Source organism: Camelus bactrianus, chromosome 16 (assembly GCF_048773025.1).
Source record: "Camelus bactrianus isolate YW-2024 breed Bactrian camel chromosome 16, ASM4877302v1, whole genome shotgun sequence".
Taxonomy (NCBI): Eukaryota; Metazoa; Chordata; class Mammalia; order Artiodactyla; family Camelidae; genus Camelus; species Camelus bactrianus.
The window spans coordinates 7,457,285-7,480,682 of record NC_133554.1 but is presented as its reverse complement, the minus strand read 5'-3'; the positions used below and the strand labels follow the sequence as shown (position 1 = coordinate 7,480,682).

The window sequence follows — 23,398 nt, the reverse complement described above, 5'->3', positions numbered from 1 at the left end:
CAAATGCACCAAACTTCACAAGGTCTCACTCATGCTCTTTGTAAAACTGTCATACTGATCCGTGTGGCATATGTGGCAAATGTTCCTGTCTCGTTGAGACAGCCTTTGAGGGAAGGAGTGTGGGGTGCTTTCTTGGGGGCGGGGGTGGGGTGGGGGGTGGAGTGATGCGTGTCTGCTGGACACAGGATAAAGTTCACCTCTCCCTGCCCCCGCTTGTCTGAAAAAGGGAAAAGTTTTTTAAAAGTTATCCCTGAGAGCCCACTGATTTTGCAGGAGGGGAAAAGGAATAGAGAATTGTGGGGAAGAGGGTGCCTGGAAGACAGCAGTGGTGCTAAAAAGAGAAAGGATGTGGCGTTAAGTTGGGAGATTGGCAGCTCTCACCTATGTGGATTCCGAATTTGGAATGTGGTATTTGGGGGGATTTGATCCTGGACTGGGGTCTGTGAGAAAGGGGCGCATGAAAGAATCTGAGGTCGAGATGGGTCTTTGTGTCAATACTCTCTCCCCTTTCCCCTCTGCTTTCTAAGCAGCCGAGAAAAAAGCGTCAAATGTTTCCTAAAATTTTATATTTGAAATGAAAACCCACCTCCTCTCTCTCCCCGGGCAATTTTATCTCCCTTTCAGCCCTCCAAGTCAAACGAGTGACCCAGATACACCCCCTCAGATGACTTTTTGAGGTAAAACTTTACGAAAATATTTTTAGTCTGCCCATTATTTCTTTCTGCCTAAGTGTGGGCAAAATAACCCTCCTCTGAAGCAATTTGTTCAGGCTGCCCTCCCTCGTCTTTCTCTGGAAGATGAATTTATATGTGTTAGAGGTTTCTATTGTTTTTCATTCTGACTGCTTTGATTCTCACCATTTTGTTTTACATTCTTACCCAAGACCAATTTTATCCCTTCCCCCCTCTCCAGTCTCCTTACATTGTTAAACGTTTAAAATAATAGCACTCGTGCTGATGGGGGAAGGGAGCAGGAAGCCAAAAACTCGTTTCTTCTCCCTCCCCCTTCTGGCAAGTCTAGAGAAATAATATAACATAATATATAGATGTGATTCTTTGGCGGTGGGGGTGGGGAATGATTGTGGGTGGTGCGGAAAATTCTGGTAGTTTCTTTGCAAAAGGTCTGAAAATACAAACCCACCCCCTGCATGCAATACGCATGTGCAGCAGACCTATTATGGTGGTTCGTTGTGGGGGAGGGAGGGGAATTTGAGAAAAAATAAATATATGTGTGAGAGATTGATGGTGAGATTAGAAGAAGAGAGGGGCGGGCGGGAGGCGAGGCTTTCCGCGAGGCTCCTCCTGCTTTCTCCGGCTCGCCAGGCTCCGCCCGCCCTCCTCGCCGCCCTCCTCCCTCGCTGTCTTCCCGAGATCTGAGCCGGGATGTGGGAGAGTCTGGGCTCCAGGCCAGCATAGAGTGGCTGCTGAGACAGAGGTTGGAACTTAGATTTGCTTTCTTGCCCTCCCTTTCTTTTCCTAGCCATCTACTTTGACTCTCCGCACCACTGCCGGCTTCCCAAGTTCGGAAACCTCCTGCTGGGGTGGGGAGTGGAGTTAACTAGCTGCGAGGTCCCAGGGCTTGTGTCCCACCCGCCAGCTGGTGGAGACTGGGGCCATTTCCCTGATCCTTCGCCAGTTGGCCTGCCCTTGCCACTGCCCCAGCAGCCTCCGTTTCCATGTTCATATTAACCGAAGTCCCTGGGGTTAGGGGGCGCTGGCTGCTGGGGCATGGCGTTTTACTGACTTCCTGTTACAGTCCCTACTTTGTTTTCACACCCGGGGCTGCCTACAGGCACCTCCCTCCAATCCCGCATCCCAATCCTAGAGTGTCTTCTTGCAGGAGAGGGCACAGGATGCTGAAGCTATGAGAAGTAGGGTTGAAGGAAGGAGGTGCTGGGATTCTGAGGCAATGGAAACCGAGGCCTCCGGTGTTAATTGTGGCTAATTTTCCCTTTGCTGTTATGGGAGGAAGGATTATGTATCCTAGAGCAAGGGGCTGGGCCAGGCCCAGGCTTTCCTCTCCTGCACAGCTGCCTCTGCCTGAGCAAGACAGGTCTGGCTGGTTAGTCTAGTGCTTGCTGGGGGAGGGAGGCCAACCAGGGCCTCAAGTCTGTGTGGCATCGGTGTCTTCCTCCTCGTGGAGTTACTCTCTGCCCCCTAAGCTTCCACAGACTGGCAGAGGTCATGGAGAATGGGGTGGGGGGACATCCAGGAAGAAGCAGCCCTGGCCTCTCTGACAGGGACGTCTGGAGGGAAAGCCAGGGACCTAGCCCTGCTGAAAGCAGGTACAGGCTGTCCTCTGGATTTGTGCTTCTGAGTTTTTGTGATACTTGTGCATTTGAGAAGGCATATGCGGGGTGTGTCTGTGTCCATGTCTTTGTTTGGGTCGCCCGTAGTGCTTGTATGTGAACGGGTCGGGATGTCTGGGATTAAATATGGAGACAAGAGGTGGGACCAGGGGACAAAGGGTAGGGCCCCTGAGTTCTCAAAGGGAACAAGGATGTGGAAATAGATTTGAAGGCAGATTCCAGGCTACTTGGAACGAGGAGGAATGTTTAGATAATTGTGGAGACCTTCTCCTATGGGGTTAGGGTGTAATGAAGGAGCCAGACACTGTGATCCTGTGGGCAAAAAGTGAAAATGACTGGCTGAGAATTTCTTTTCCGCCAGGGCTCTGTTGGGTGACAGGAGGCTTGGTGATTATCTGAGGAAGTATAAACAGAGGGCTCCCTCCTCACAAAAAGGATGTCAGGGCCCCAGGGTGTTAGTGTGAGAACCCAGGTGTCCACCTTTGGCTCTGCCTTCTCAGCATCTGGCTTAGGGAGCTGCCAGCTTGTGTCTCCCCACTCCAAGTGCTGGGGTCAGGCCAGGCCAGCAGCTGGGCATGGCTTCCCCAGTTCCTGGGCAGAATGCCAGCTGGCTAAGTGATGGGGAAGGCAGGAGGAGCCCTGGCGGCGACTGAAAGGACCTGCCACAGTCAGAGCCCATGGCCTAGAGCCTGGTCCCTTGTTAGTAGGAGGGGAGAGAAGGGAGTGGTTTGGCTGCTCTTCCCTTCTGACCCCTGACCTCCCATTCAGAGCCGGAGCATCCCAGAGTACTCGAAACACTCTGTTTGCATCCAGCGAAGGGAGGCAAGTTTTGTAAGAGTTAATGCCGGAGTTCCTAGAGAGTGGGTATCAAGGATATGAGGAGGGGAAGGGGCCACAGAGACTGGGAACTTAGAGGTTTTCTGGTGCTCTCTGCTCCAAAGATAAGGATGACATTCGGCTGCTTCCTTCTGCATTGGGTGTGAAGAAGAGAAAACGAGGACCCAAGAAGCAGAAGGAGAACAAGCCAGGAAAACCCCGAAAACGCAAGAAGCTTGTAAGTGTGAAGGACTCATCTCTACAGCAAGACTTGGAGGCCCATTCCCAGAGTCTACATTCTCTCTGGTCCGGATACTAGGGGGGATCCTGAAGTGAGGGAGGCCTGACCCCCTCTACCCACCTCTCCCCCACTTGCTGGCCTGTATCTCCTGGATCTGGGACCCAAACTTCACTCAGTACATCCTAGTGAAGAGCCCATTTGTCAGCAAGACTTGCTTTGCAGCAGAAAAGCAGTGAAAGCACAGGCTCTGCAGGTAGACTGCATGAGTTCAGAGCCCAGCAGTCCTTTGTCTTCTTCGGCAGTTTATTTAGCTGTCTGTGCCTCAGTTTCCTCATCTACAAAAAAGTAGATAAAAATAGATTAATTATTATCTCATAAGATTGTTGTGAAGATTGAAAGAGACACATACATGTTATGTGCTAAGAACGGTTCCTGGCACATGGTAAGGCTGAAGAAATGTTCTTACTTCTCTCCCTTAGGACAGCGAGGAGGAATTTGGCTCTGAGCGAGACGAGTACAGGGAGAAGTCAGAGAGTGGAGGCAGCGAATATGGAACCGGACCAGGTCGGAAACGGAGACGGAAGCACCGAGAAAAAAAGGAAAAGAAGACAAAGCGGCGGAAAAAAGGGGAGGGAGATGGGGGGCAAAAGGTAAGTATAATTAGGGAGTGAGGGGCAAAATCAATATAAATGACAGGCGTGAGGAGGGAAGGAGGGAGAGCCCCAAGCCAGGTGCTGAGGGAAGAGGCTGTAGTTTGTGAGGAGTGGGGATTGGGCTGGGATTGCAGCAGGAAGCAGAAAGCCAGGGGAGGCTGCTGGGTGGGTAGAGAGGCACGTGGGGGGCCCAGGACTGGGGCTGGAGAAGCACTTGCCTCACTGAAGCCTGGTCTCTCCCAGCAGGTGGAACAGAAGTCATCAGCAACTCTGCTTCTCACCTGGGGCCTGGAGGACGTGGAGCACGTGTTCTCTGAGGAAGATTACCACACACTCACCAACTACAAAGCCTTTAGCCAATTCATGAGGTGAAGTAGGACTGGGGAGTCCTTGTGAGCTGACACTTTTAATTTGGGAGAAGCCCTGGACCCCTCTGGAATCTGATGAGCCAAACAACTGCTCTCCAGAGAAATTCACAGCACATACACACAGAATTCCACATGTGACTTCAGGGAATTCCTGGACTCCAGTCAGGAGCCCTTCACTGGGGGTCACAGTTCCACTGCTAGGTTAGAAAACTGTATATAGTGAGGACTGGGGCGCTCCCTGTTCCAGCAGTTCCAGTTTCCCCTTCCTGACTTCTCTGTAGACTGGAACTGAGAGGTAACATCAGTGTTCCCCAGTTCCTCTGCTCAGTTGTCAAGTCCTCTGTTTCTTTCTTAGATAGCAGTAATAATGGAGGATGCACCACTGGCAGCAGGACCTGAGCTTCAGTGGCTCCTGAAATAGAGAACAGTAGTGATGCCTTTGGGGAGCAGGCACTTTAACAGAGCAGTTCAGTGCTCTGGAGGCAGCCTGCTGAGGTTCAGGTCCTGCTGTCACCTTGGGCAACTCAGTTCTTTGATCTTCAGTTTCTGCATCTGTAAAATAGGCACATAGTAGGTACCCCACAGGGTCTTGTGGGGATTTGATGGGACAATGGATAGAAAGCCCAGCACACTCAGTGCCTGGCCCCTGGGAGCTGTTATTAGTCCTGTTGTCTCACAGCTTCCCTGCTAAACATAGTGCTTCTGTCAGCACTGGGGTCACCCACGTCCTCACAGGAGCAGAACTAGTCTGGCCGATCAGACTCCACTTGATGGGACCCTTCATCAGGGCCCGTGGAACTCATAAAAATGCAGGAAATCACAGCAACTCCTAGTAGTAGTGTGAGGACAAAATAAGATACTATGTATGTGGAAGTGTTTTAGAAGCTGTGGAGTGTTTTCAAAAGTAAGGCATTTTTACTAACGTTCTTTTGATTTTATCCTTTTTAATTATCTATGCATTTAAATTTTGTTTTTCTTATCTCTCATTTTGTACTTTTTCTTTTTTTTAACTTTTTTTCTTTTTTAAACTTTTTATTTATTTATTTAAAAATTGATGTCATTCTCGTTAGGACATATTCTTACCACCAGGAATCTCAGCTTGTACGTAGACTTTAACTGATAAGGGGAAGTGGCAGTATTCTCAGACCACCTGTGAAGGGTCCGAGTCTCCTGCTTCTATATTTACAGGCCCCTGATAGCTAAGAAGAATCCTAAGATCCCAATGTCGAAGATGATGACCATCCTTGGGGCCAAGTGGAGAGAGTTCAGCGCCAACAACCCCTTCAAGGGGTCGGCAGCTGCCGTGGCAGCGGCGGCAGCGGCAGCGGCCGCAGCTGTAGCTGAGCAGGTGTCAGCTGCTGTCTCGTCGGCCACCCCCATTGCACCTTCCGGATCCCCCGCCCTTCCACCACCCCCTGCTGCTGATATCCAGCCCCTACCCATCCGAAGAGCCAAAACCAAAGAGGGCAAAGGTAAGAAACCCTCTAGTTCCGGCAACTGTCACTCCACCCTCCAATCTGCATGTTCTCAAATTAAAGTTTAGAGCTCTTGTCTTCTCAGCCCTGATTATTATAGAAGAAATGCTTTTCAGGAAGGGGGTCTCAGTGAGACCATAGTCCACAGAGAGGTCCAGAGGCCCCTGTGGCCTCCATTATTCTGGGATGGCATGACCTCAGCTTTTTTGCCCTCACTCCTCATTCAGGTCCAGGCCATAAGAGGCGGAGTAAGAGCCCCCGAGTGCCTGATGGACGTAAGAAGCTTCGGGGAAAGAAGATGGCACCACTGAAAATCAAACTAGGGCTGCTGGGCGGCAAGAGGAAGAAGGGAGGTTCGGTGAGTGGTCTTCCCTATCCGTTAAACCCCTGGGGGGTCAGGGGCTGGGGGTCCAGACACAGGGTCCATGAGGGCAGCTGGAGTGGGAGCCCAAGGCCTGGGGAGGGGAGTGGAATCCAGTCGGCCTCCCTGACAGCCACGGGGCTATGGGCAGTATGTTTTGCAGAGTGACGAGGGCCCTGAACCGGAGGCTGAGGAGTCAGACCTGGACAGTGGCAGTGTCCACAGTGTCTCAGGCCGGCCTGATGGCCCTGTCCGCACCAAGAAACTAAAGAGAGGCCGGCCGGGAAGGAAGAAGAAGAAGGGTAAGGGGTGTCAGCTGTGTGTGATCCTGTCAGCCTTCCTCTCATTCCTTCGTTGTCCTTATTTTCAGTTTTGACTTCTTTATTCAACCCTCCTCTTTCTCTCCCTTCCCCATCCCTGTCTCCTCTATTCCCTTTGCCTCCACTGGGGTACATGACAGTCCTGGGCTGTCCTGCAGTGGCCGGGGAGGAGGAGGTTGATGGCTACGAGACGGATCACCAGGATTACTGTGAGGTGTGCCAGCAGGGCGGGGAAATTATTCTGTGTGACACCTGCCCTCGTGCCTACCACCTCGTCTGCCTTGACCCTGAGCTTGACCGGGCTCCTGAGGGCAAATGGAGCTGCCCTCACTGTGTGAGTACTGGTGCCACCTCTTACGGCCCCCAGGGACCCACCCATCTCTTTCCTCCTCGGTTTCACTTATCCTCTCACCACCCCCAGATGTCTGAGCTTCTCAGTAACAGATGTTCAAGTGTCCTGGATCCTAATTTGTTCCTCTCCCCCAACCATCTGCCCCGCCAAATCAACCTTTTTGGAAACTGAGCCGTCCTGTCCCTTTGTCCCCCAAGTCTCCTCTGTACTTCTAGGATCTAGCTGTCCTGTCATCGCCTCTGTCTTCCAGTCTTCTTACCGCCTTTCTTTTGTCTGTCTCTGTGTCTGTCCTTGGCCTCACAGGAGAAGGAGGGGGTACAGTGGGAGGCCAAGGAGGAGGAGGAAGATTATGAAGAGGAGGGAGAGGAGGAAGGGGAGAAGGAGGAAGAAGATGATCACATGGAGTACTGCCGTGTGTGCAAGGATGGCGGGGAGCTCCTGTGCTGTGACGCCTGCATCTCCTCCTACCACATTCACTGTCTAAACCCACCCCTGCCTGACATCCCCAACGGTGAATGGCTGTGTCCCCGATGCACAGTGAGTGTACCCATCCCTCAGGGTTTACTGTCAGCTCCAACTCCTTCTCCATCTCTGGGGCCCAAAGGTCCAGCTCTTTCTTTCTGTCCTCCCCCCTGTACCTTTGATTCCTTGCTGGAACCCCTATCCTCCTACTCTAACCATGGGCTCTCTCTGCCTCTTTTTCTTTTCTTTGTGTGTGTGCATCCTGAAGTGCCCTGTGCTGAAAGGGCGTGTGCAGAAGATCCTGCACTGGCGGTGGGGGGAGCCACCCGTGGCAGTGCCAGCCCCCCAACAGGCAGATGGGAATCCAGATGCCCCACCCCCACGCCCTCTTCAAGGCAGATCTGAGCGAGAGTTTTTTGTCAAGTGGGTAGGACTGTCCTACTGGCACTGCTCCTGGGCCAAGGAGCTTCAGGTACAAGGGCCCCTCCTTCCCCCATCCTGTGACCCCATTTGCTGCTATTCTCTCTCTCTCTCACACTGCTCTTCTCTCGTGTACCATCCCCTTTGCTTTCCCTCATTTTAGGCCTCTGGTCCTCACATCTGCCAACTTCCTTAGTTTCCATACTTGGTCCTCTTGGTCTTCAGTCTTCTTGCTCTCATTCTTATTAGATTCCTTCCCTTAGGTATGATGTAGCCTTCCTTAACTCCATCTCTTTCATCATCCATCTTAACCATGTTTTACCGATATCCTCTATCTTGATAACCCTATTCCCTTTCTCCTTTTGCTTGTTACCTCCCCACCCAGGCCCTGTCTCTGACTCTGTTCTGTTGCATGTTATTCATTCTCCCACTTTGGCTGTATCTTACTGTGTCTCTCATTCACCTCTTTCTGGGTTCGCTTTCCCATGCTGTTCCCTTGCCGGCCTCTTCCCTGTCTCCTTTTGTCTTCTTGGGATGTTGGGACTACCTCTTCCCCCCTCCTCTGTGCTCCATCAGCTGGAAATCTTCCACTTGGTAATGTACCGAAACTACCAACGGAAGAATGACATGGATGAGCCCCCGCCCCTGGACTATGGCTCAGGTGAGGATGATGGGAAGAGTGACAAGCGTAAGGTGAAGGACCCGCACTACGCCGAGATGGAGGAGAAGTACTATCGTTTCGGCATCAAGCCGGAGTGGATGACTGTCCACCGGATCATCAACCACAGGTGAGTCCTTGGTCCATGGGAAGGCCTTCCTGGTTTATGCCACTGTTCTTGTTGGCCCCATGTTAATATTTGTTGATTAACCAGATAATTAATGTAACTGGGTAATTCCTGCCTCAGCCCTTCTGGCTCTGTTTCCTCTCTGAAGATGAGAGCAACTGGGAGGAAAGTCCAGCCTGGCACTGACTCCTTTGTCTTTGCTTCCTCTAATCTCTAACAGCTTAAGAACTGACAGATGAGTCTGGGGATCTGGGTGTAAGCAAAGCAAAACATGAAAAACATGATTCATACAGACCAGTGTTTCTAGTGCTTCTTTCTTCAGAGTACTTATTACTGCCTAATGTTATACTATATTTTTATTTTTCTATTTCATTGCTGCCTATACCAGTAGAATGTGAGCTCCATGAAAATAGGTCATTTGTCTGTTTAGTTCACTGATGAATCCACTGTGCCTGGAATTGTGCCTGGCCTGTAGTAGATGCTAGGAAATACTGATTGGATGAACAAACGATATTAAAGCCAGGGATGTTTTGTGATAGTTGATTTTTAGGAAACCATCCTGGAAAAGCTAGGGTAGTACTTGAGCCATTCTAAACTCCCTTTCAGTGGCCCACCATTGAGGATTAGGTGATACATTCTGCATGTTTGCTGATAATAGTATTTATCATGACTTTTTTCTACTTGGGACACATTATTTTTCTCCTCTTGACTTCCCGCCCCACAGTGTGGATAAAAAGGGGAATTACCACTATCTAGTGAAATGGAGGGACTTGCCATATGACCAGTCCACATGGGAGGAAGATGAAATGAACATCCCTGAATATGAAGACCATAAGCAAAGCTACTGGAGACATCGGTGAGGGAGCCAGGTCATGGGTTAGAGGGGTTATGAGGATGGGGGCATGAAAGCTAAATCTCCAGCATTAAATGAGGTGCAGTAGGGACAAACCTGATCTAGAGTTTAGGGCAGTGGGAGCCCAGGCTGGGTTGTTGGGGTGGGTTGATCAAGAGGCAGTGTAAGGAAGAGAAATAAGATCCAGCCTGAATTACTGGAAAGAGGATGCTCAGGAGTAGGGAGGGTTTGCTCTAGAGGCAAAATCCAAGAGGTGAGGGTAAAGAACCTGGGAGAAAGGAAATGTGAGAAAATCTAGGTTATGAAAAGTGGGAGGTGGGTCTGGAATGGGTTCAGACTAGGAAGGGCCCCATGGAACGGGTCTGACTCAGACCCACTCTTTTCCCAGAGAACTAATTATGGGCGAGGACCCTGCCCAGCCTCGCAAGTATAAGAAGAAGAAGAAGGAGCTGCAGGGTGATGGGCCTCCCAGTTCTCCTACTAATGATGTAAGTCCTCTCACTTGGCCTTTCTCTCATTTCTGGAGCTGTGGAGATTGAAGATTTCCTGGGGGCTTCTGACAGAACTTCCCAGAGTTTCAACAGTCTCTTTGAACAGTGGCTCTTTAGTGTTCAGCCTTGCCCTAAGAGTACTAGGAATTTTGGCATGAGAGTGAGAGAGCTGCTGGAGGTAGCAGCACACAGGGCTCTTCACCAGTTTCCTTCCTCATGGGGCTGCTGGGTATGGTTTTAAGGAATGATGGGGAGGCACTTCTGACTAGAACTTTCATAAGCTCGGGCCATAGGAGAGGGAATTGTAATCCCACTTGATAACAGTGCCAGGGAGTGGGGAGGGAGGAGAGCACGACCAGAGGAGCAGCTGATGGTTCTCTTGAGCTTTCTGACTTCTTGACTCTACAGCCTACAGTGAAATATGAGACTCAGCCGCGGTTTATCACAGCCACTGGAGGCACACTGCACATGTATCAGCTGGAAGGGTTGAACTGGCTACGCTTCTCGTGGGCCCAGGGCACTGACACCATTCTGGCTGATGAGATGGGGCTGGGCAAGACCATACAAACCATCGTCTTCCTCTACTCGCTCTATAAGGAGGTGCTGGATTCTAGGGTCCCTGAGGGGGACAGCCAGGCTGAGGCCTAGCCTGGACTGGGGAAGGTGGGAGTAGAAGGTGGGGGCAGAGGATTGGGGGGAGGTGGTGGCAGGCAGAGGACTGGGGTGTACAACTACGAGCCTAGACTAATGGTCGGTCCCCTCTTTGACTCCCAGGGCCACACAAAGGGTCCTTTCCTGGTGAGTGCCCCACTCTCTACCATCATTAACTGGGAGCGAGAGTTCCAAATGTGGGCACCCAAGTTCTATGTGGTGACATACACGGGTGACAAGGACAGCCGGGCCATCATTCGTGAGAATGAGTTTTCCTTTGAAGACAACGCCATCAAAGGTGGCAAGAAAGCTTTTAAAATGAAGGTAAAGCCCTCTACCTCATATCCTCTGAAGTCCTCAGGTCTGTCATTTCATTGACCCAATCAGGATTTCAATTCCTTTACCCCCACTCAGCTTTCTCCCTCCCTTCCTCCGCCTTCCCTCACACCTCTGCACTCCAGTCCTGGAGGGGTAGCAGGTACTCCCAGGGGCATACATGGATCTGTTTGTACTGGACATGTGGAAGTTTGGGGGCCATGTTCAGTAGTCCCCGCATGGAGTCAAAGTTGGAGGACACCTGGCTCCCTTTAGGAGTCTCAGTAGGAGAATGGGGGTGGAGGTCTAGATGCTTGGATGTTGAGTGGCAGCCAAATGGATGATGGTTGTATTGGCAGAGGGAGGCACAGGTGAAGTTCCATGTTCTCCTGACGTCGTATGAGCTGATAACCATTGATCAGGCAGCACTTGGCTCCATCCGCTGGGCCTGTCTCGTGGTGGATGAGGCCCATCGGCTCAAGAACAACCAGTCCAAGGTGAGTGAGATACCCAGCCCTCAGACTCCTACTTAATCCTAGTCCTAAAAAGTAACTTTCTGGGGGCTTCCTGCAGTCCAGAAGGCAGGATGCCTGGGAATAAGTCTGGGGACAAGTCCAGGTTGGAATAGGGAGAGGACGAGGGATTTGAGGGCCTCTGATTCTGAAAGAAATAGGAGCTGGAGGCAGGAAAAGTTTCATTCTGTGGGCCAGCCACTTGCCACTGATGGGCCCTTTCTCCTGCCTTTCCTTGCCCCATTTTCTAGTTTTTCAGGGTCCTCAATGGCTACAAGATAGATCATAAGTTGCTGCTGACAGGGACTCCATTGCAGAATAATCTGGAGGAGCTCTTCCATCTGCTGAACTTCCTCACCCCAGAGAGGTTTAAGTAAGTGACTCAGTAGGGTAGTCTGCAGAGAGGAGAGGAGGAGGGGCTGAGAAGATGAGTGGGCAGAGGATTCATCCCAAGTGAAGAACAGAGCCCAAGATCACGGGCAAAAAACCTGACCCCTGTTCATTTCATTATCTCTTTCTGGCTACTAGCAACCTGGAGGGCTTCCTGGAGGAGTTTGCTGACATATCCAAAGAAGACCAGATTAAGAAACTTCATGACTTGCTGGGGCCACATATGCTGCGGAGGCTCAAGGCTGATGTCTTTAAGAACATGCCAGCCAAGACAGAGCTCATTGTTCGCGTGGAGCTGAGTCCCATGCAGAAGTGAGACGCAAGGCGGGTTACCCGGACCAGGGTTGAGGATTTGGTGGCAGCTTTCCAAGAGTTGGTGACCAAGTGCAACATCATAATTGCTTCCTTTATTGTATCTCTTCTGTGCTCCTACCCTGGTCTTTAGGAAATACTACAAGTATATCCTGACCCGAAATTTTGAGGCCTTGAATTCACGAGGCGGTGGGAACCAAGTGTCACTGCTTAACATCATGATGGATCTTAAGAAGTGCTGCAACCATCCATACCTCTTTCCTGTGGCTGCTATGGTAGATATGAAAGCTCGGGGCTGTTAAATGCCTGGCTCTGAAAATGGGACCAGTTGAGCACAGGGTTGGAGCTGGGTTGGGAAGCCAGAGACTATTTCTGAGAGGAGTAGGAATTGAAAAGGTGTGGAGCCTAGATTTGGGCTTCCACTTTCTGGGCATGGTCAGAATGTGAGGTCAAGTTTCCTGACTCTCTCCTCCTTTTTCTTCCCTTCTTTTCAGGAGTCCCCAAAACTTCCCAGTGGGGCTTATGAGGGTGGGGCACTTATTAAGGCATCTGGGAAGCTCATGCTGCTGCAGAAGATGCTGCGGAAGCTGAAGGAGCAAGGACACAGAGTGCTCATCTTCTCGCAGGTGACCCATCCCTACAGCTCTTTCTCACCATCAGATAATCCCTTACTTCATTCCTGTGGTTGCTATGGGATGAGAGGTTAGGTGATCATACCCTTAAGAGTTTCTTGTATAGCTAAGTTCATCTTGGCCTCTGATCCCTATTCTTAATTAAGGCTGTTGGAAGTTGTAGTCTTCTTTTAAGCCAAAGGGGGGGAGGGGGAGCCATATGTCTCCTGAAGGAGGTCTCTAGGGTTGGTACTGTTTCTTAACCTTATTGGGGAGGAGAGGAGAGCTCAGACTTTTTGGAAATCTGGTGAAAACTGTGGGGTCTGCTCTCCAGAAAACTGTACACAGAATTAGATAATATTGTGCAGATTTTCAGGGGGTTCATAGTATTCCCTGAAACCTTGTCATAGGTGTCAGAGGAGAACCTCTGCTTAGGAGAAATGATCTTGAATCAAGAGAGAATAACAAAAACGTGGAATGAGGAGGAGCTGGGGGTGGAGGAAGCCACTCCAGAGGAGCATATGGCAGGTCAGGGGTATGGTGTGAGGATTTGGACCGAAGGAGAGTAAAGAGAACAGACAGAGTGCATCCCACTGCCTCGTCATTCTAGACTCCTTCCTCTTCTCTTGCTCTAGATGACCAAAATGCTAGACCTGCTAGAGGACTTCTTAGACTACGAAGGCTACAAGTACGAGCGCATCGATGGGGGCATCACCGGTGCCCTGAGGCAGGAGGCCATCGATCGCTTCAATGGTGAGGGGGGCATGCCTTGGTCTCTGCTGGGTGTGGGAGGCCCAAGAAACCTGTGCCTAGGTCCCTGGGATGGGAGAGGGCTGGCCTGGTGGGATATTAGACACTTGGGCTTTTGAGCTGGGGACAGTCAGGGAACATTGTTTATAGTTAGGGAACATCTAGGAGCAGGTGGACAGAACTGCTGGGTACAAGAAAAGCCTGATCTCTTACTCGTTGCCTTCTAGCTCCTGGGGCCCAACAATTCTGCTTTCTCCTGTCCACCCGAGCGGGGGGTCTGGGCATCAATCTGGCCACTGCCGACACTGTTATCATCTTTGATTCTGACTGGAACCCCCATAATGATATCCAGGTGAGAACTTGCCTCCTGGAGCCCCTTTTAACAAGGAGTCGTGGGTGTCTGTTCTGGGGTCAGAAGTAAACCTTTTGATGGGTAGAAGACCCTTCCTTGCCAGCCTCCTTTCCAGAGCATGTAGGGGGTGTCTCCCCTGCCACTTCCCTGGCCCATCCCCACTTTATCTGGCCTGTACAGGCCTTCAGCCGTGCTCATCGGATTGGCCAGGCCAACAAAGTGATGATTTACCGGTTTGTGACTCGCGCATCAGTGGAAGAGCGAATCACGCAGGTGGCCAAAAGAAAGATGATGCTGACACACCTGGTGGTACGGCCCGGGCTGGGCTCCAAGGCGGGTTCCATGTCCAAGCAGGAGCTGGATGACATCCTCAAATTTGGCACCGAGGAGCTATTTAAGGATGAAAATGAGGGTGAGAGCCTTTTCTGCAACTCCCTGAAAGCAGGTCTCTGCTGTCTGTGAGCACTTCTTTTCTGAAACTCCCCGAAGAAAATCTTCTCTCTGCCATCCTAGGAGGAAGGTTGGCTTCTCCTGCTTTCAACCTGTAAGGTTGAAAACAACAAATCTCTATATAGACGCCCAGGGAAAGGGCCTTCTCCTCAAGAGCTCCTCTGAAAAGGAAGCAGAGGAGAAGGCTTTCCTTTGACCTTTCCACTGACTCTGAACTCAGAGTCCCGTCTTGTTCCCCGGCTCCACCAGGGGAGAACAAGGAGGAGGACAGCAGTGTGATTCACTATGACAATGAGGCCATTGCTCGGCTGTTGGACCGGAACCAGGATGCAACTGAGGACACTGATGTGCAGAACATGAACGAGTATCTCAGCTCCTTCAAGGTGGCCCAGTATGTGGTGCGGGAAGAAGACAAGGTGAGAGGCTTGGGGCCAGATGTTGTCCATCCCAGTCATCTCTGAAGGGCAGTGTCCTTTACAGGACGTTGAAGTCAGAGGATCCCTTTTCGTTCGTTTTTTTGTCTGACCTCTTACCCCAGTGCCCAGCAAAGAGCAGTAGTGGACCTCAACTTCTTGCTCTAAAGGGTGAGACTGGACTTTGAAGAAAACTTAGGATGCAGCAATAAACTCAGAGGGGTGCCCTCTGAGACAGAGTGGGAGATACTCAGAGGGCCCTAGAGGAGAGGTTTGGGAAAGAGGGAAATAACAAGGAGGAGAAGCATATTGCAGGTAAGAGATAAGGAAAGGGTGCCGTGTCCAGAGGACTTTGGGAGAGTGAAGAGGTCTGGGGGCAGTGAGACCACAGGCTGGGCTGAGGCAGAAGAGCAGGGATTTTGTTGCTGTGCAAGGACAGGGGGAAGGGGAAGGCTACCAGCATTCGTTCTGCTGTCCTTCAGATTGAAGAAATTGAACGAGAGATCATCAAGCAGGAGGAGAACGTGGACCCTGACTACTGGGAGAAGCTGCTCCGACACCACTATGAGCAGCAGCAGGAAGACCTGGCTCGGAACCTCGGCAAGGGCAAGCGGGTCCGCAAGCAGGTTAACTACAACGACGCGGCTCAGGAGGACCAAGGTGAGGACTGCCCCCGATGCAGGAATGGAGAAGCGGAGTGGAGAGTGCGGCGAAGGGGCTGGGAGGCTGGGGGCATTGAAGGTAAAAAGAGGTCAGGGCCTTCCCTACTGAGTGGAAATGAGTTGGGACGGGTCACTTGGAGCTACTCAGAGGCCAGGTGGGTTTGCAGGCGATCTAAGCTATCTAGCGGTTGCAGAGGGTTCAGTGGGCACCCAGGGGTCCTTAGAGTGCATTATGCAGGGATCAGGAGGCGAGTGGTGATTGGACATAGTTCAGGATACGTGGCCCAGAGTCAGCCTACAGGCAGTCATCCAGCAGCCCTAGGAGGGCCAAGGCCAGAGCAAAAGTGTGTCCAAAGTCTGAGGGGAGGCAGCCAGGTGGAAAGGCCCCAGGATGGGCTTATCCAGGGAGCCATCACTGACTACTGAGCCCTTTCTCCACACAGATAACCAGTCAGAATACTCAGTGGGATCAGAGGAGGAGGATGAAGACTTTGATGAGCGTCCTGAAGGTGACATCTGTTTTCCTGACATTCTCCCACACCTCTTCCCATTTCACTTCCCGTTGTCTTTTAAGTCCACTGTTCTTAGACAAATAAATGCTTTTTTCTGTAGAAAAAGTAAAGAATGCAGGCAAGCAAAAAAGAAGAAATATTCATAACCTTGCCACTGTTAAAATATGGAGTATATAACCATGCAGTCTTAGATACCTAGATGAAAAATCAAGAAAGATACATCATTCACACCCCTGCCTGTAATGTTGCTTATATGGAATAGTTGCTACTGACTTTTTAGTATGGCTTGAATCTTTTGAACCTACTGGATCAGTAGTTCTGAATGTGCTGGGAAGAAGATTCCAGGTGCCACCAACCTGACACCGGCTTGCCTGTGTTCTGTGTCTTGTGGGAATGGGGTGCTAGGAAAGACAGGGTAGAGGAGGTGGTGGATCTGCTAACCAGGGCCACCATCTCCCCACCCAGGGCGTCGACAGTCAAAGAGGCAGCTCCGGAATGAAAAGGATAAGCCCCTGCCTCCACTGCTGGCTCGAGTTGGGGGCAACATTGAGGTGAGAGCTGGGCCCAGGCACCTGAGGGATCCCTGAGGAAAGAATGAAGGCCAGGGGACTGGAAATTGAGGCTGGGTCACTGACGGTAGATGGGACCAAGAAATAAGATCCTGGACGTTCATCTCTCACTCCCTCCTTGCTGTCTTCAGGTGTTGGGATTCAACACCCGTCAGCGGAAGGCCTTCCTCAACGCTGTCATGCGCTGGGGCATGCCACCGCAGGACGCCTTCACCACCCAGTGGCTGGTGCGGGATCTGAGGGGCAAGACTGAAAAAGAGTTCAAGTGAGTGTGGGTGATCCAGGGCTGAGCTGGATGGAAGGGTAAGAGCTTTGGGTGTTACTTTCTTTCTCTTGGCCACCATATGATGTGACCTTACTCAACTGATCACCATACTCCCTGCCAGACCACATCTGCCGGCTCAGTTTCCTGGGAGGTGGGCTAAGCCTGCCCCACCTCCCCTCACATGAGCCTAGAGCAGAGAGGCTAGGCTCCCTTCCGCACAGGAGAGGCGGTTAAGACAGGAGTCTCGCCTGTGTTGTCCTTGCCTCACATTTGGCCACAGTAACCTGGCAGGGGAGCTGGTGGAAAGGATGAAGAGCTGACTGATGGTGCCTAAGAGTGAAGTACCGAGGCTAAGGAGACCGTGGAAATTCAAGAGGAGGGGCAGTGGGGGGTTAGGGTGTGGAGGGCTGGTAACAGTGAGATTAAGAGGCCCATGAAGGAGCTCTGGAGGTGCCCAGGAGTTTTGGGTTCTCTAATCTCTATACCCCTGCATTGCCCTGTGCCCCTCTAAGGCTCTCCTAACCCGTCTCCCACCCCCATGCTCCTTAGGGCCTATGTGTCTCTGTTCATGCGCCATCTCTGTGAGCCCGGGGCAGACGGCTCTGAAACTTTTGCTGATGGGGTCCCTCGAGAGGGACTGAGTCGCCAGCAAGTGTTGACCCGCATTGGAGTCATGTCTCTCGTCAAGAAGAAGGTATCAGTCTTCTCCTCACCCGAAGGGTCAGGCTGGCTGCGTAGGCCCTGTGCCTTCTTTGCCTTGCATGCCTAAATTCCAGATGCAGACTGGTGCGAGATAAAGCAGAAGGGACTGGAACTTGTTGTGAGTCCAGTGCCTGGAGCTGATCACTGTCCCTGCAACTCCCCCGCACCCTTTAGGTACAGGAATTTGAGCATATCAATGGGCGCTGGTCTATGCCAGAGCTGATGCCTGACCCCAGTGCTGACTCTAAGCGCTCCTCCAGAGCCTCCTCTCCTACCAAAACGTCTCCCACCACTCCGGAGGCTTCTGCTGCGAACAGTCCTTGCACCTCTAAACCTGGTAATCAGCTTGGGATGGTGGGAGAGACAGAGGGGACCAGTGTCCATTAGATACAGAGGGATTGAAGTTGGAGTTTCTGCCTTCACTCTGCCTTAACCTTGCAGCTACTCCAGCTCCAAGTGATAAAGGAGATGGCATAAGGACACCTCTGGAGAAGGATGAAGCAGAAAACCAAGAGGAGAAGCCAGAGAAGAATAGCAAAGTTGGGGAGAAAATGGAGACAGAGGTGTGTGGCTACCTGGCTCCCCCTGAGGGGAGGGAGTGGCAAGGTCTTGGAGGCAGGTCCTGGGAGTCCTCCAGTTCAGCCTGACTCCATTGTCCTCTTCTAGTCTGATACTCCTAGCCCAGCCCCATCCCTTGGGGAGCGGCTGGAACCAAGGAAGATTCCTCTAGAGGATGAGGTACCAGGGGTACCTGGAGAGATGGAGACTGAACCTGGGTACCGGGGGGACAGAGAGAAGTCAGGTGGGTGAATGGCCTTTGGAGTGATGGGGGGCTGAGAATTTGGGAGTTCCCTCTTTGAGGGTCAGGGGATGAGGGTGACATCCTCCCTTCTTGTCCCCTACCCCCTCCCACAGCCACAGAGTCGACGCCAGGAGAGAGGGGGGAGGAGAAGCCGTTGGATGGACAGGAACACAGGGAGAGGCCGGAGGGGGAGACAGGGGATTTGGGCAAGAGAGGTAATGGGTGGAAGGACTGGACCGGACACCTGGGTCCCTGAGGGAATCAGGGGAGGTGGAGTCTGGGGAACCAAATGCCTGTATCTTGGGTGGGTAGCCTTTTCAAGGGCCAGTACAGTACAGAGAGTAGTCGCGGGATCTGGGAGGAGACTGTCTCCTGAGGTGTGAGCTCTGCCCCATCTGCCATAGCAGAAGACGTAAAAGGGGACCGGGAGCTTCGACCTGGGCCTCCCAGAGATGAGCCACGATCCAACGGGCGACGTGAAGAGAAGGCAGAGAAGCCGCGGTTCATGTTCAATATTGCCGATGGTGGCTTCACAGGTGGGGGGAGGTTTCTCACTGCCCCTTGCTCCTCACTGGGGTTTGCTCATCCTCGTGGGGTTTCTCATTTGGCCTGAGGCCTCCTGCTCCCTTTCTGAGTAACTGCCAGTGACATGGTGCGTACTGTCTCTGATCCTTGCCCTTAGTTCTCCTTAAGTGTACTCCTAACTCCAGAGCTGCCTTTAATCCTACCTGTATTCTTAATCCTAACTTGAACCTTGTTTGCAACTAGTTTTATTCCTAATCCCTCACCTAACCTTGTGCTGTTTCTCTTAAAGAACCCTTAGTCCTCTCCCACTGTTCAGGATCCCCTCCTCTACACCTGCCTGTCAGGCTGGGTGTGGTTTGCAGTCTCCTGATGCCTCATCTGTCTGTGTCCTCTTTTCAGAGCTTCATACACTATGGCAGAATGAGGAACGGGCAGCTATTTCTTCTGGAAAACTCAATGAGATCTGGCACCGAAGACATGACTATTGGCTTCTGGCTGGGATTGTCCTGTATCCTTTGATACAAATGCAAGGAAAAAAAGTGTTCTCTACCTGGAGAGAGGGGGACTGCAGAAAAGATGAGTCCACACATGGGGATGGGGGCGTAGTGCCACACTTTGTGGGGGATCAGGCCAAAGGGAAAACACATTCATAGCCTAGCCCTGTTAAATTCCTTGATGAGCCCGTTCCTTCATTGGCAGCCATGGCTATGCACGGTGGCAGGACATCCAGAACGATGCTCAGTTTGCCATCATCAATGAGCCTTTTAAAACTGAAGCTAATAAAGGGAACTTTCTGGAGATGAAAAATAAGTTCCTGGCCCGGAGATTCAAGGTGAGGATGAAGGAGGAAAGGAATAGTGGTGAAGAGGGGCTTGGTCAGAAGTGGACCAGACCTGGTTGGAACGTAGGCAAGGTTAACACTTTGAGGGTTGAGGCAACACTTGAGGCCAAGACCAGAGTGTCACCTTATGTTTGGGACTGTGGGCTGGATCAGGGTGGATGTTGGGGTCGCAGTCAGTATTGGTATGGAGCTGGGGTGCTCTGGGCCAGCGGCAAGGGCAGCATAGGTCTCCAGTCCCAATCCTCCTGCTCACTGCTGACAGCTCCCTGCACTCACTCCCTCCCCATGCCCTCAGCTCCTGGAGCAGGCGCTGGTGATTGAGGAGCAGCTGCGGCGGGCGGCCTACCTGAACCTATCACAGGAGCCGGCGCACCCCGCCATGGCCCTCCACGCCCGCTTCGCCGAGGCCGAGTGCCTGGCCGAGAGCCACCAGCACCTCTCCAAGGAGTCGCTGGCGGGGAACAAGCCGGCCAACGCCGTCCTGCACAAGGGTAAGGGCCGCGGTGGCCCCGCGCGGGGGAGGGCCCACAACGCTGCGTAAGTCTTCACCCCGCACCCCTCAAAATCTTCCCACCCCTCTGACCCCTTTCCCCTCTGAACCATCCCCCTCTGACCTCTAACCTCACCCCAACCCACTTTGCACCCACTTGGTTTTTAGCCTCTGGGCATTCTGCAGCCAGCCTTCATCCATGCCTAATAGCATTCACATCAGTGCCTAATAGAAGGACCTTCCCCGCCAGCCTCCATGAGACTGTGCCACGTTCCCTCCACAGGGCAGAACTTCTTCACTGACCCACACACCTGCCGTACTGCTCATAGCACCCTCTCTGGGGCTTTGGCCTTTGTACAGTCCACAGAAGTCCTTACCCCCAATCCCACAAATCACATTCCTCACATCTCATTCACCCACCAAGGCAGAAACTACCACCATCCCACCCTCTGACCCTTCCCCTTGAAACTTCCCTTTGACCTTCAACCCTTCTTCCCAAACCCTCTTACCCTGAGAATAATAGATAAAGTTCCAAAGCCCTCTAACATCTAATCCTGTCTGATGTAGTAACTGACTCCTGGCCCCTTTGATTCCTGTTTTAATTCTTTGAATCTGTAATACTGACCTTCTAACCTCCCTCCCCCCTTACATATTAAAACCTTGATTCCTTAAATCTTTGATACCACTTACCACCTCCCACACCTCCTGACTGTTTCCTCCCCATCATCCCCAACCCCAAAACCTAACTCTTCCAGTATGGGATGTTCTGACAACTCCCCGCCCCCATGTCTTCCAATGTCCTCCCGTGTCCCCTCCTTTCCTTTCTCTCTATATGTCCCCTCTGGTGATCTGGTCTATCTGCCTCTTTACTTGACTCTTTTTCTTTTTCTGTGAGTCGCTCTTTTTCTGTCTACTTCTGTCATTTTCTTGGTCTCTGATTCTTTGACATCTGTGTCCTCTCTCCTTCTCTGACTATATCTGTCCATCTGATTCCTCGTCTCTTTTCCTGGCTCCATCTCTCCCTTTCCCTGTCTTTCTCTTGCCCTTCTTTCTCCGTGGCCCGGGCCCCAGTTCTGAACCAGCTGGAGGAGTTGCTGAGCGACATGAAGGCGGACGTGACCCGCCTGCCAGCCACGCTGTCCCGAATACCCCCCATCGCAGCCCGCCTTCAGATGTCCGAGCGCAGCATCCTCAGCCGGCTGGCCAGCAAGGGCACGGAGCCTCACCCCACACCGGTAACCCTCTTTCCCCCTGACTCATTTTCCCTGTTGGTACTCCTCCTGCACACATATAAACACTTCCTTCAGAGTCCTTTACAATGTAGAAAAACAACTTGCTCTAACACACTCATCAGCCTTGAGCCTCCCTGCCTGTATGATACCCCTCAGTAGTTCTGGAGTTTGGCCCATGATGCCTCCCCTACAGCTTCTTTCCTCTCAGACTGTGGACCCTCTAACTTGGGCTCGCTCTCTCTTCCAGGCCTTCCCCCCGGGTCCATACGCTACACCTCCGGGGTACGGGGCGGCCTTCAGCGCCGCACCCGTAGGGGCCCTGGCCGCCGCAGGCGCCAATTACAGCCAGATGCCTGCAGGGTCCTTCATCACAGGTCAGCTGGTGACTTCCTGCCTCCCACTTCTTGCACTCCTCCTTTTCCAAGCTTCATCCCTGCTCAGCTACCCTTTTACTCGTCTAGCCCATCTCATTTCCTTGGAAAGTGTTTTATGGAACGGAGTGGTTTCGGGCTTTGTGTTTTCCATCTCTTTCTTCTCTTCCTTTCCCATCGTCAGAAACTTCATCCAGATTTTTAGTGGTTCTGTGCCTTGGCATCTCTTACCCAAGCCTCCTCTGTCTGGGTTACTTCAGGGAAAAAGAATATGAAATCAGAGAGGGGGTTTAAAGTTGCAACTTGTGTTCCATCATGCATATGATGGGGAATCTCAGGGAGAGGGGTCTGCCCTGGTCGCCCCATCCCTACCCTAGAAAAGTGGAAGTGGCATGAGGTGACCTAGAAGGAAGAACGTACACTGTGGTCAGGAAGCGATCAATGATGGGGAGTGAAATAGGGACTGACCCTTCCTTACCCACTTCCCAAACAGCCGCCACCAACGGCCCTCCAGTGCTGGTGAAGAAGGAGAAGGAAATGGTGGGGGCACTGGTGTCAGACGGGCTGGATCGGAAGGAGCCCCGAGCCGGGGAGGTGATCTGTATAGACGACTGACCGGATCCCAGGCCTGCCCTTCACCCAGGCCCCGTTCCCGAGGCCGACCCCCAGCTCAGGCTCTGGGGCCTGCTGCCAATCCTCCGCCTTCCCCACCCCTTGGGCCGTCACTGGGCTAGGAGACCCTTTGCCTCTCTACAACTCTCTTCAAGAAGGGCCCTTTGTCCTCCAACCCTTGCACCATTCCCACCGCGCTTTGATGATTGTGCTGGTGAGAAGAGGCCTGGGTGGGAGGTGGTTAGCAGGGTCTTCCAAGTACCTTTTTCCCCCACTGCCAAACATACACAGCTTCCCAATAATAGTTGTGGGGAGAAAGGAGGTGGAGCCTCCCCAGTTTTTATTCCTGCAATATAAGCTCCATCTCCTGCAGAAGTGGGGGGTTAGCCTTGCCTGGCCTTTAGGGACTTTGGTGGGGAAAAGAGCTTTGAAGAGAGGAGGGGGACTTTAGAGAGGGGTGACAATGAGCCCTGGGAGGGTGGAAGGGAAGAGGAGGGGCAGCTGCATGTTTCCTTTCCCTACCTCCCCCCAAATGGAGGGTGGAGCAGTTGCAAGGGAGGGAGTCCATTGCTGTTCAGCCTCAGAATAAAGGCGCCGTTCACTGGCTCAGTTACCTCCTGTGTACCGGCATCTTGTGTTGGGAATCTTCCCTCCTCCCTAGGGACCAAGGACCACTCCTACAAGAGAGTAATATTTGGGTGATACTCCCTTAAGCCAAAGAGGAGCTCCCCAATCTGTCCTAGGGACTCAGGTAACCTAGAAAGGATGGCAAAGAACACAATGGGCCAGATGTTGGATGATCCCCCAGTTTTGGGGCTCAGGTTCTCAGAGGACTTGTACCCTCCCTCCTGAAGACCTGGATATGGACTAAACTTGAGTGGGTCAGGCAGGGGGCCTAGTCAGGGGACTACCTTGCCTTTGGGACCAGAGCAAAATAGTGGAGGGCAGGCTGGGGAGACATGGGCACATCCTCCTCCCCAGGAGGGGCTGGGGAGAGTGGCAGTTTGCATGGCGAACCCCCCACTTCCTCTTCGCTCCCCTTCACTTTCTTGCTGCCCCTCTCCCCGTCTCTTCACACCCACTCCTGGGTCTGTCCCAGTCCCCTCTTCTGTATCAGGTTTATTGGTTGTACATATAAATTATACTTTCCTTTC

The 23,398-nt window shown here is 52.1% G+C and overlaps 1 protein-coding gene and 1 non-coding gene across 16 annotated transcripts in view; both read left to right on the top strand.

Annotated features, from left to right (window-relative positions):
* The window catches only part of CHD3 (chromodomain helicase DNA binding protein 3), a 25,025-nt gene extending 1,627 nt beyond the window's left edge, over positions 1 to 23,398 (top strand). The window contains exons 1-40 of one of the 15 annotated variants that reach the window (XM_074342268.1): positions 2,146 to 2,284; positions 3,250 to 3,362; positions 3,845 to 4,015; positions 4,262 to 4,386; positions 5,575 to 5,858; positions 6,089 to 6,219; positions 6,374 to 6,524; positions 6,683 to 6,876; positions 7,198 to 7,431; positions 7,625 to 7,828; positions 8,353 to 8,564; positions 9,286 to 9,417; positions 9,803 to 9,902; positions 10,314 to 10,505; positions 10,680 to 10,880; positions 11,231 to 11,368; positions 11,635 to 11,756; positions 11,912 to 12,085; positions 12,219 to 12,360; positions 12,580 to 12,711; positions 13,332 to 13,449; positions 13,674 to 13,798; positions 13,979 to 14,210; positions 14,498 to 14,664; positions 15,144 to 15,321; positions 15,767 to 15,832; positions 16,301 to 16,386; positions 16,536 to 16,669; positions 17,219 to 17,363; positions 17,546 to 17,708; positions 17,813 to 17,934; positions 18,038 to 18,173; positions 18,287 to 18,388; positions 18,578 to 18,709; positions 19,098 to 19,206; positions 19,398 to 19,530; positions 19,835 to 20,076; positions 21,101 to 21,264; positions 21,509 to 21,635; positions 22,126 to 23,398. In XM_074342268.1, coding sequence (XP_074198369.1) covers positions 2,191 to 2,284; positions 3,250 to 3,362; positions 3,845 to 4,015; positions 4,262 to 4,386; positions 5,575 to 5,858; positions 6,089 to 6,219; positions 6,374 to 6,524; positions 6,683 to 6,876; positions 7,198 to 7,431; positions 7,625 to 7,828; positions 8,353 to 8,564; positions 9,286 to 9,417; positions 9,803 to 9,902; positions 10,314 to 10,505; positions 10,680 to 10,880; positions 11,231 to 11,368; positions 11,635 to 11,756; positions 11,912 to 12,085; positions 12,219 to 12,360; positions 12,580 to 12,711; positions 13,332 to 13,449; positions 13,674 to 13,798; positions 13,979 to 14,210; positions 14,498 to 14,664; positions 15,144 to 15,321; positions 15,767 to 15,832; positions 16,301 to 16,386; positions 16,536 to 16,669; positions 17,219 to 17,363; positions 17,546 to 17,708; positions 17,813 to 17,934; positions 18,038 to 18,173; positions 18,287 to 18,388; positions 18,578 to 18,709; positions 19,098 to 19,206; positions 19,398 to 19,530; positions 19,835 to 20,076; positions 21,101 to 21,264; positions 21,509 to 21,635; positions 22,126 to 22,366 — 6,168 coding nt within the window. In that variant the 5' untranslated portion in view covers positions 2,146 to 2,190 and the 3' untranslated portion in view covers positions 22,367 to 23,398. Of the gene's footprint in view, positions 1 to 2,145; positions 2,285 to 3,249; positions 3,363 to 3,844; positions 4,016 to 4,261; positions 4,387 to 5,574; positions 5,859 to 6,088; positions 6,220 to 6,373; positions 6,525 to 6,682; positions 6,877 to 7,197; positions 7,432 to 7,624; positions 7,829 to 8,352; positions 8,565 to 9,285; positions 9,418 to 9,802; positions 9,903 to 10,313; positions 10,506 to 10,679; positions 10,881 to 11,230; positions 11,369 to 11,634; positions 11,757 to 11,911; positions 12,086 to 12,218; positions 12,361 to 12,579; positions 12,712 to 13,331; positions 13,450 to 13,673; positions 13,799 to 13,978; positions 14,211 to 14,497; positions 14,665 to 15,143; positions 15,322 to 15,766; positions 15,833 to 16,300; positions 16,387 to 16,535; positions 16,670 to 17,218; positions 17,364 to 17,545; positions 17,709 to 17,812; positions 17,935 to 18,037; positions 18,174 to 18,286; positions 18,389 to 18,577; positions 18,710 to 19,097; positions 19,207 to 19,397; positions 19,531 to 19,834; positions 20,077 to 20,784; positions 21,265 to 21,508; positions 21,636 to 22,125 lie in introns of those variants that run through there. The other 14 variants (XM_074342267.1, XM_074342265.1, XM_074342259.1 and 11 more) reach the window with 14 other exon arrangements.
* LOC123619936 (small Cajal body-specific RNA 21) lies at positions 16,802 to 16,941 on the top strand. The gene has a single exon (XR_006728640.1).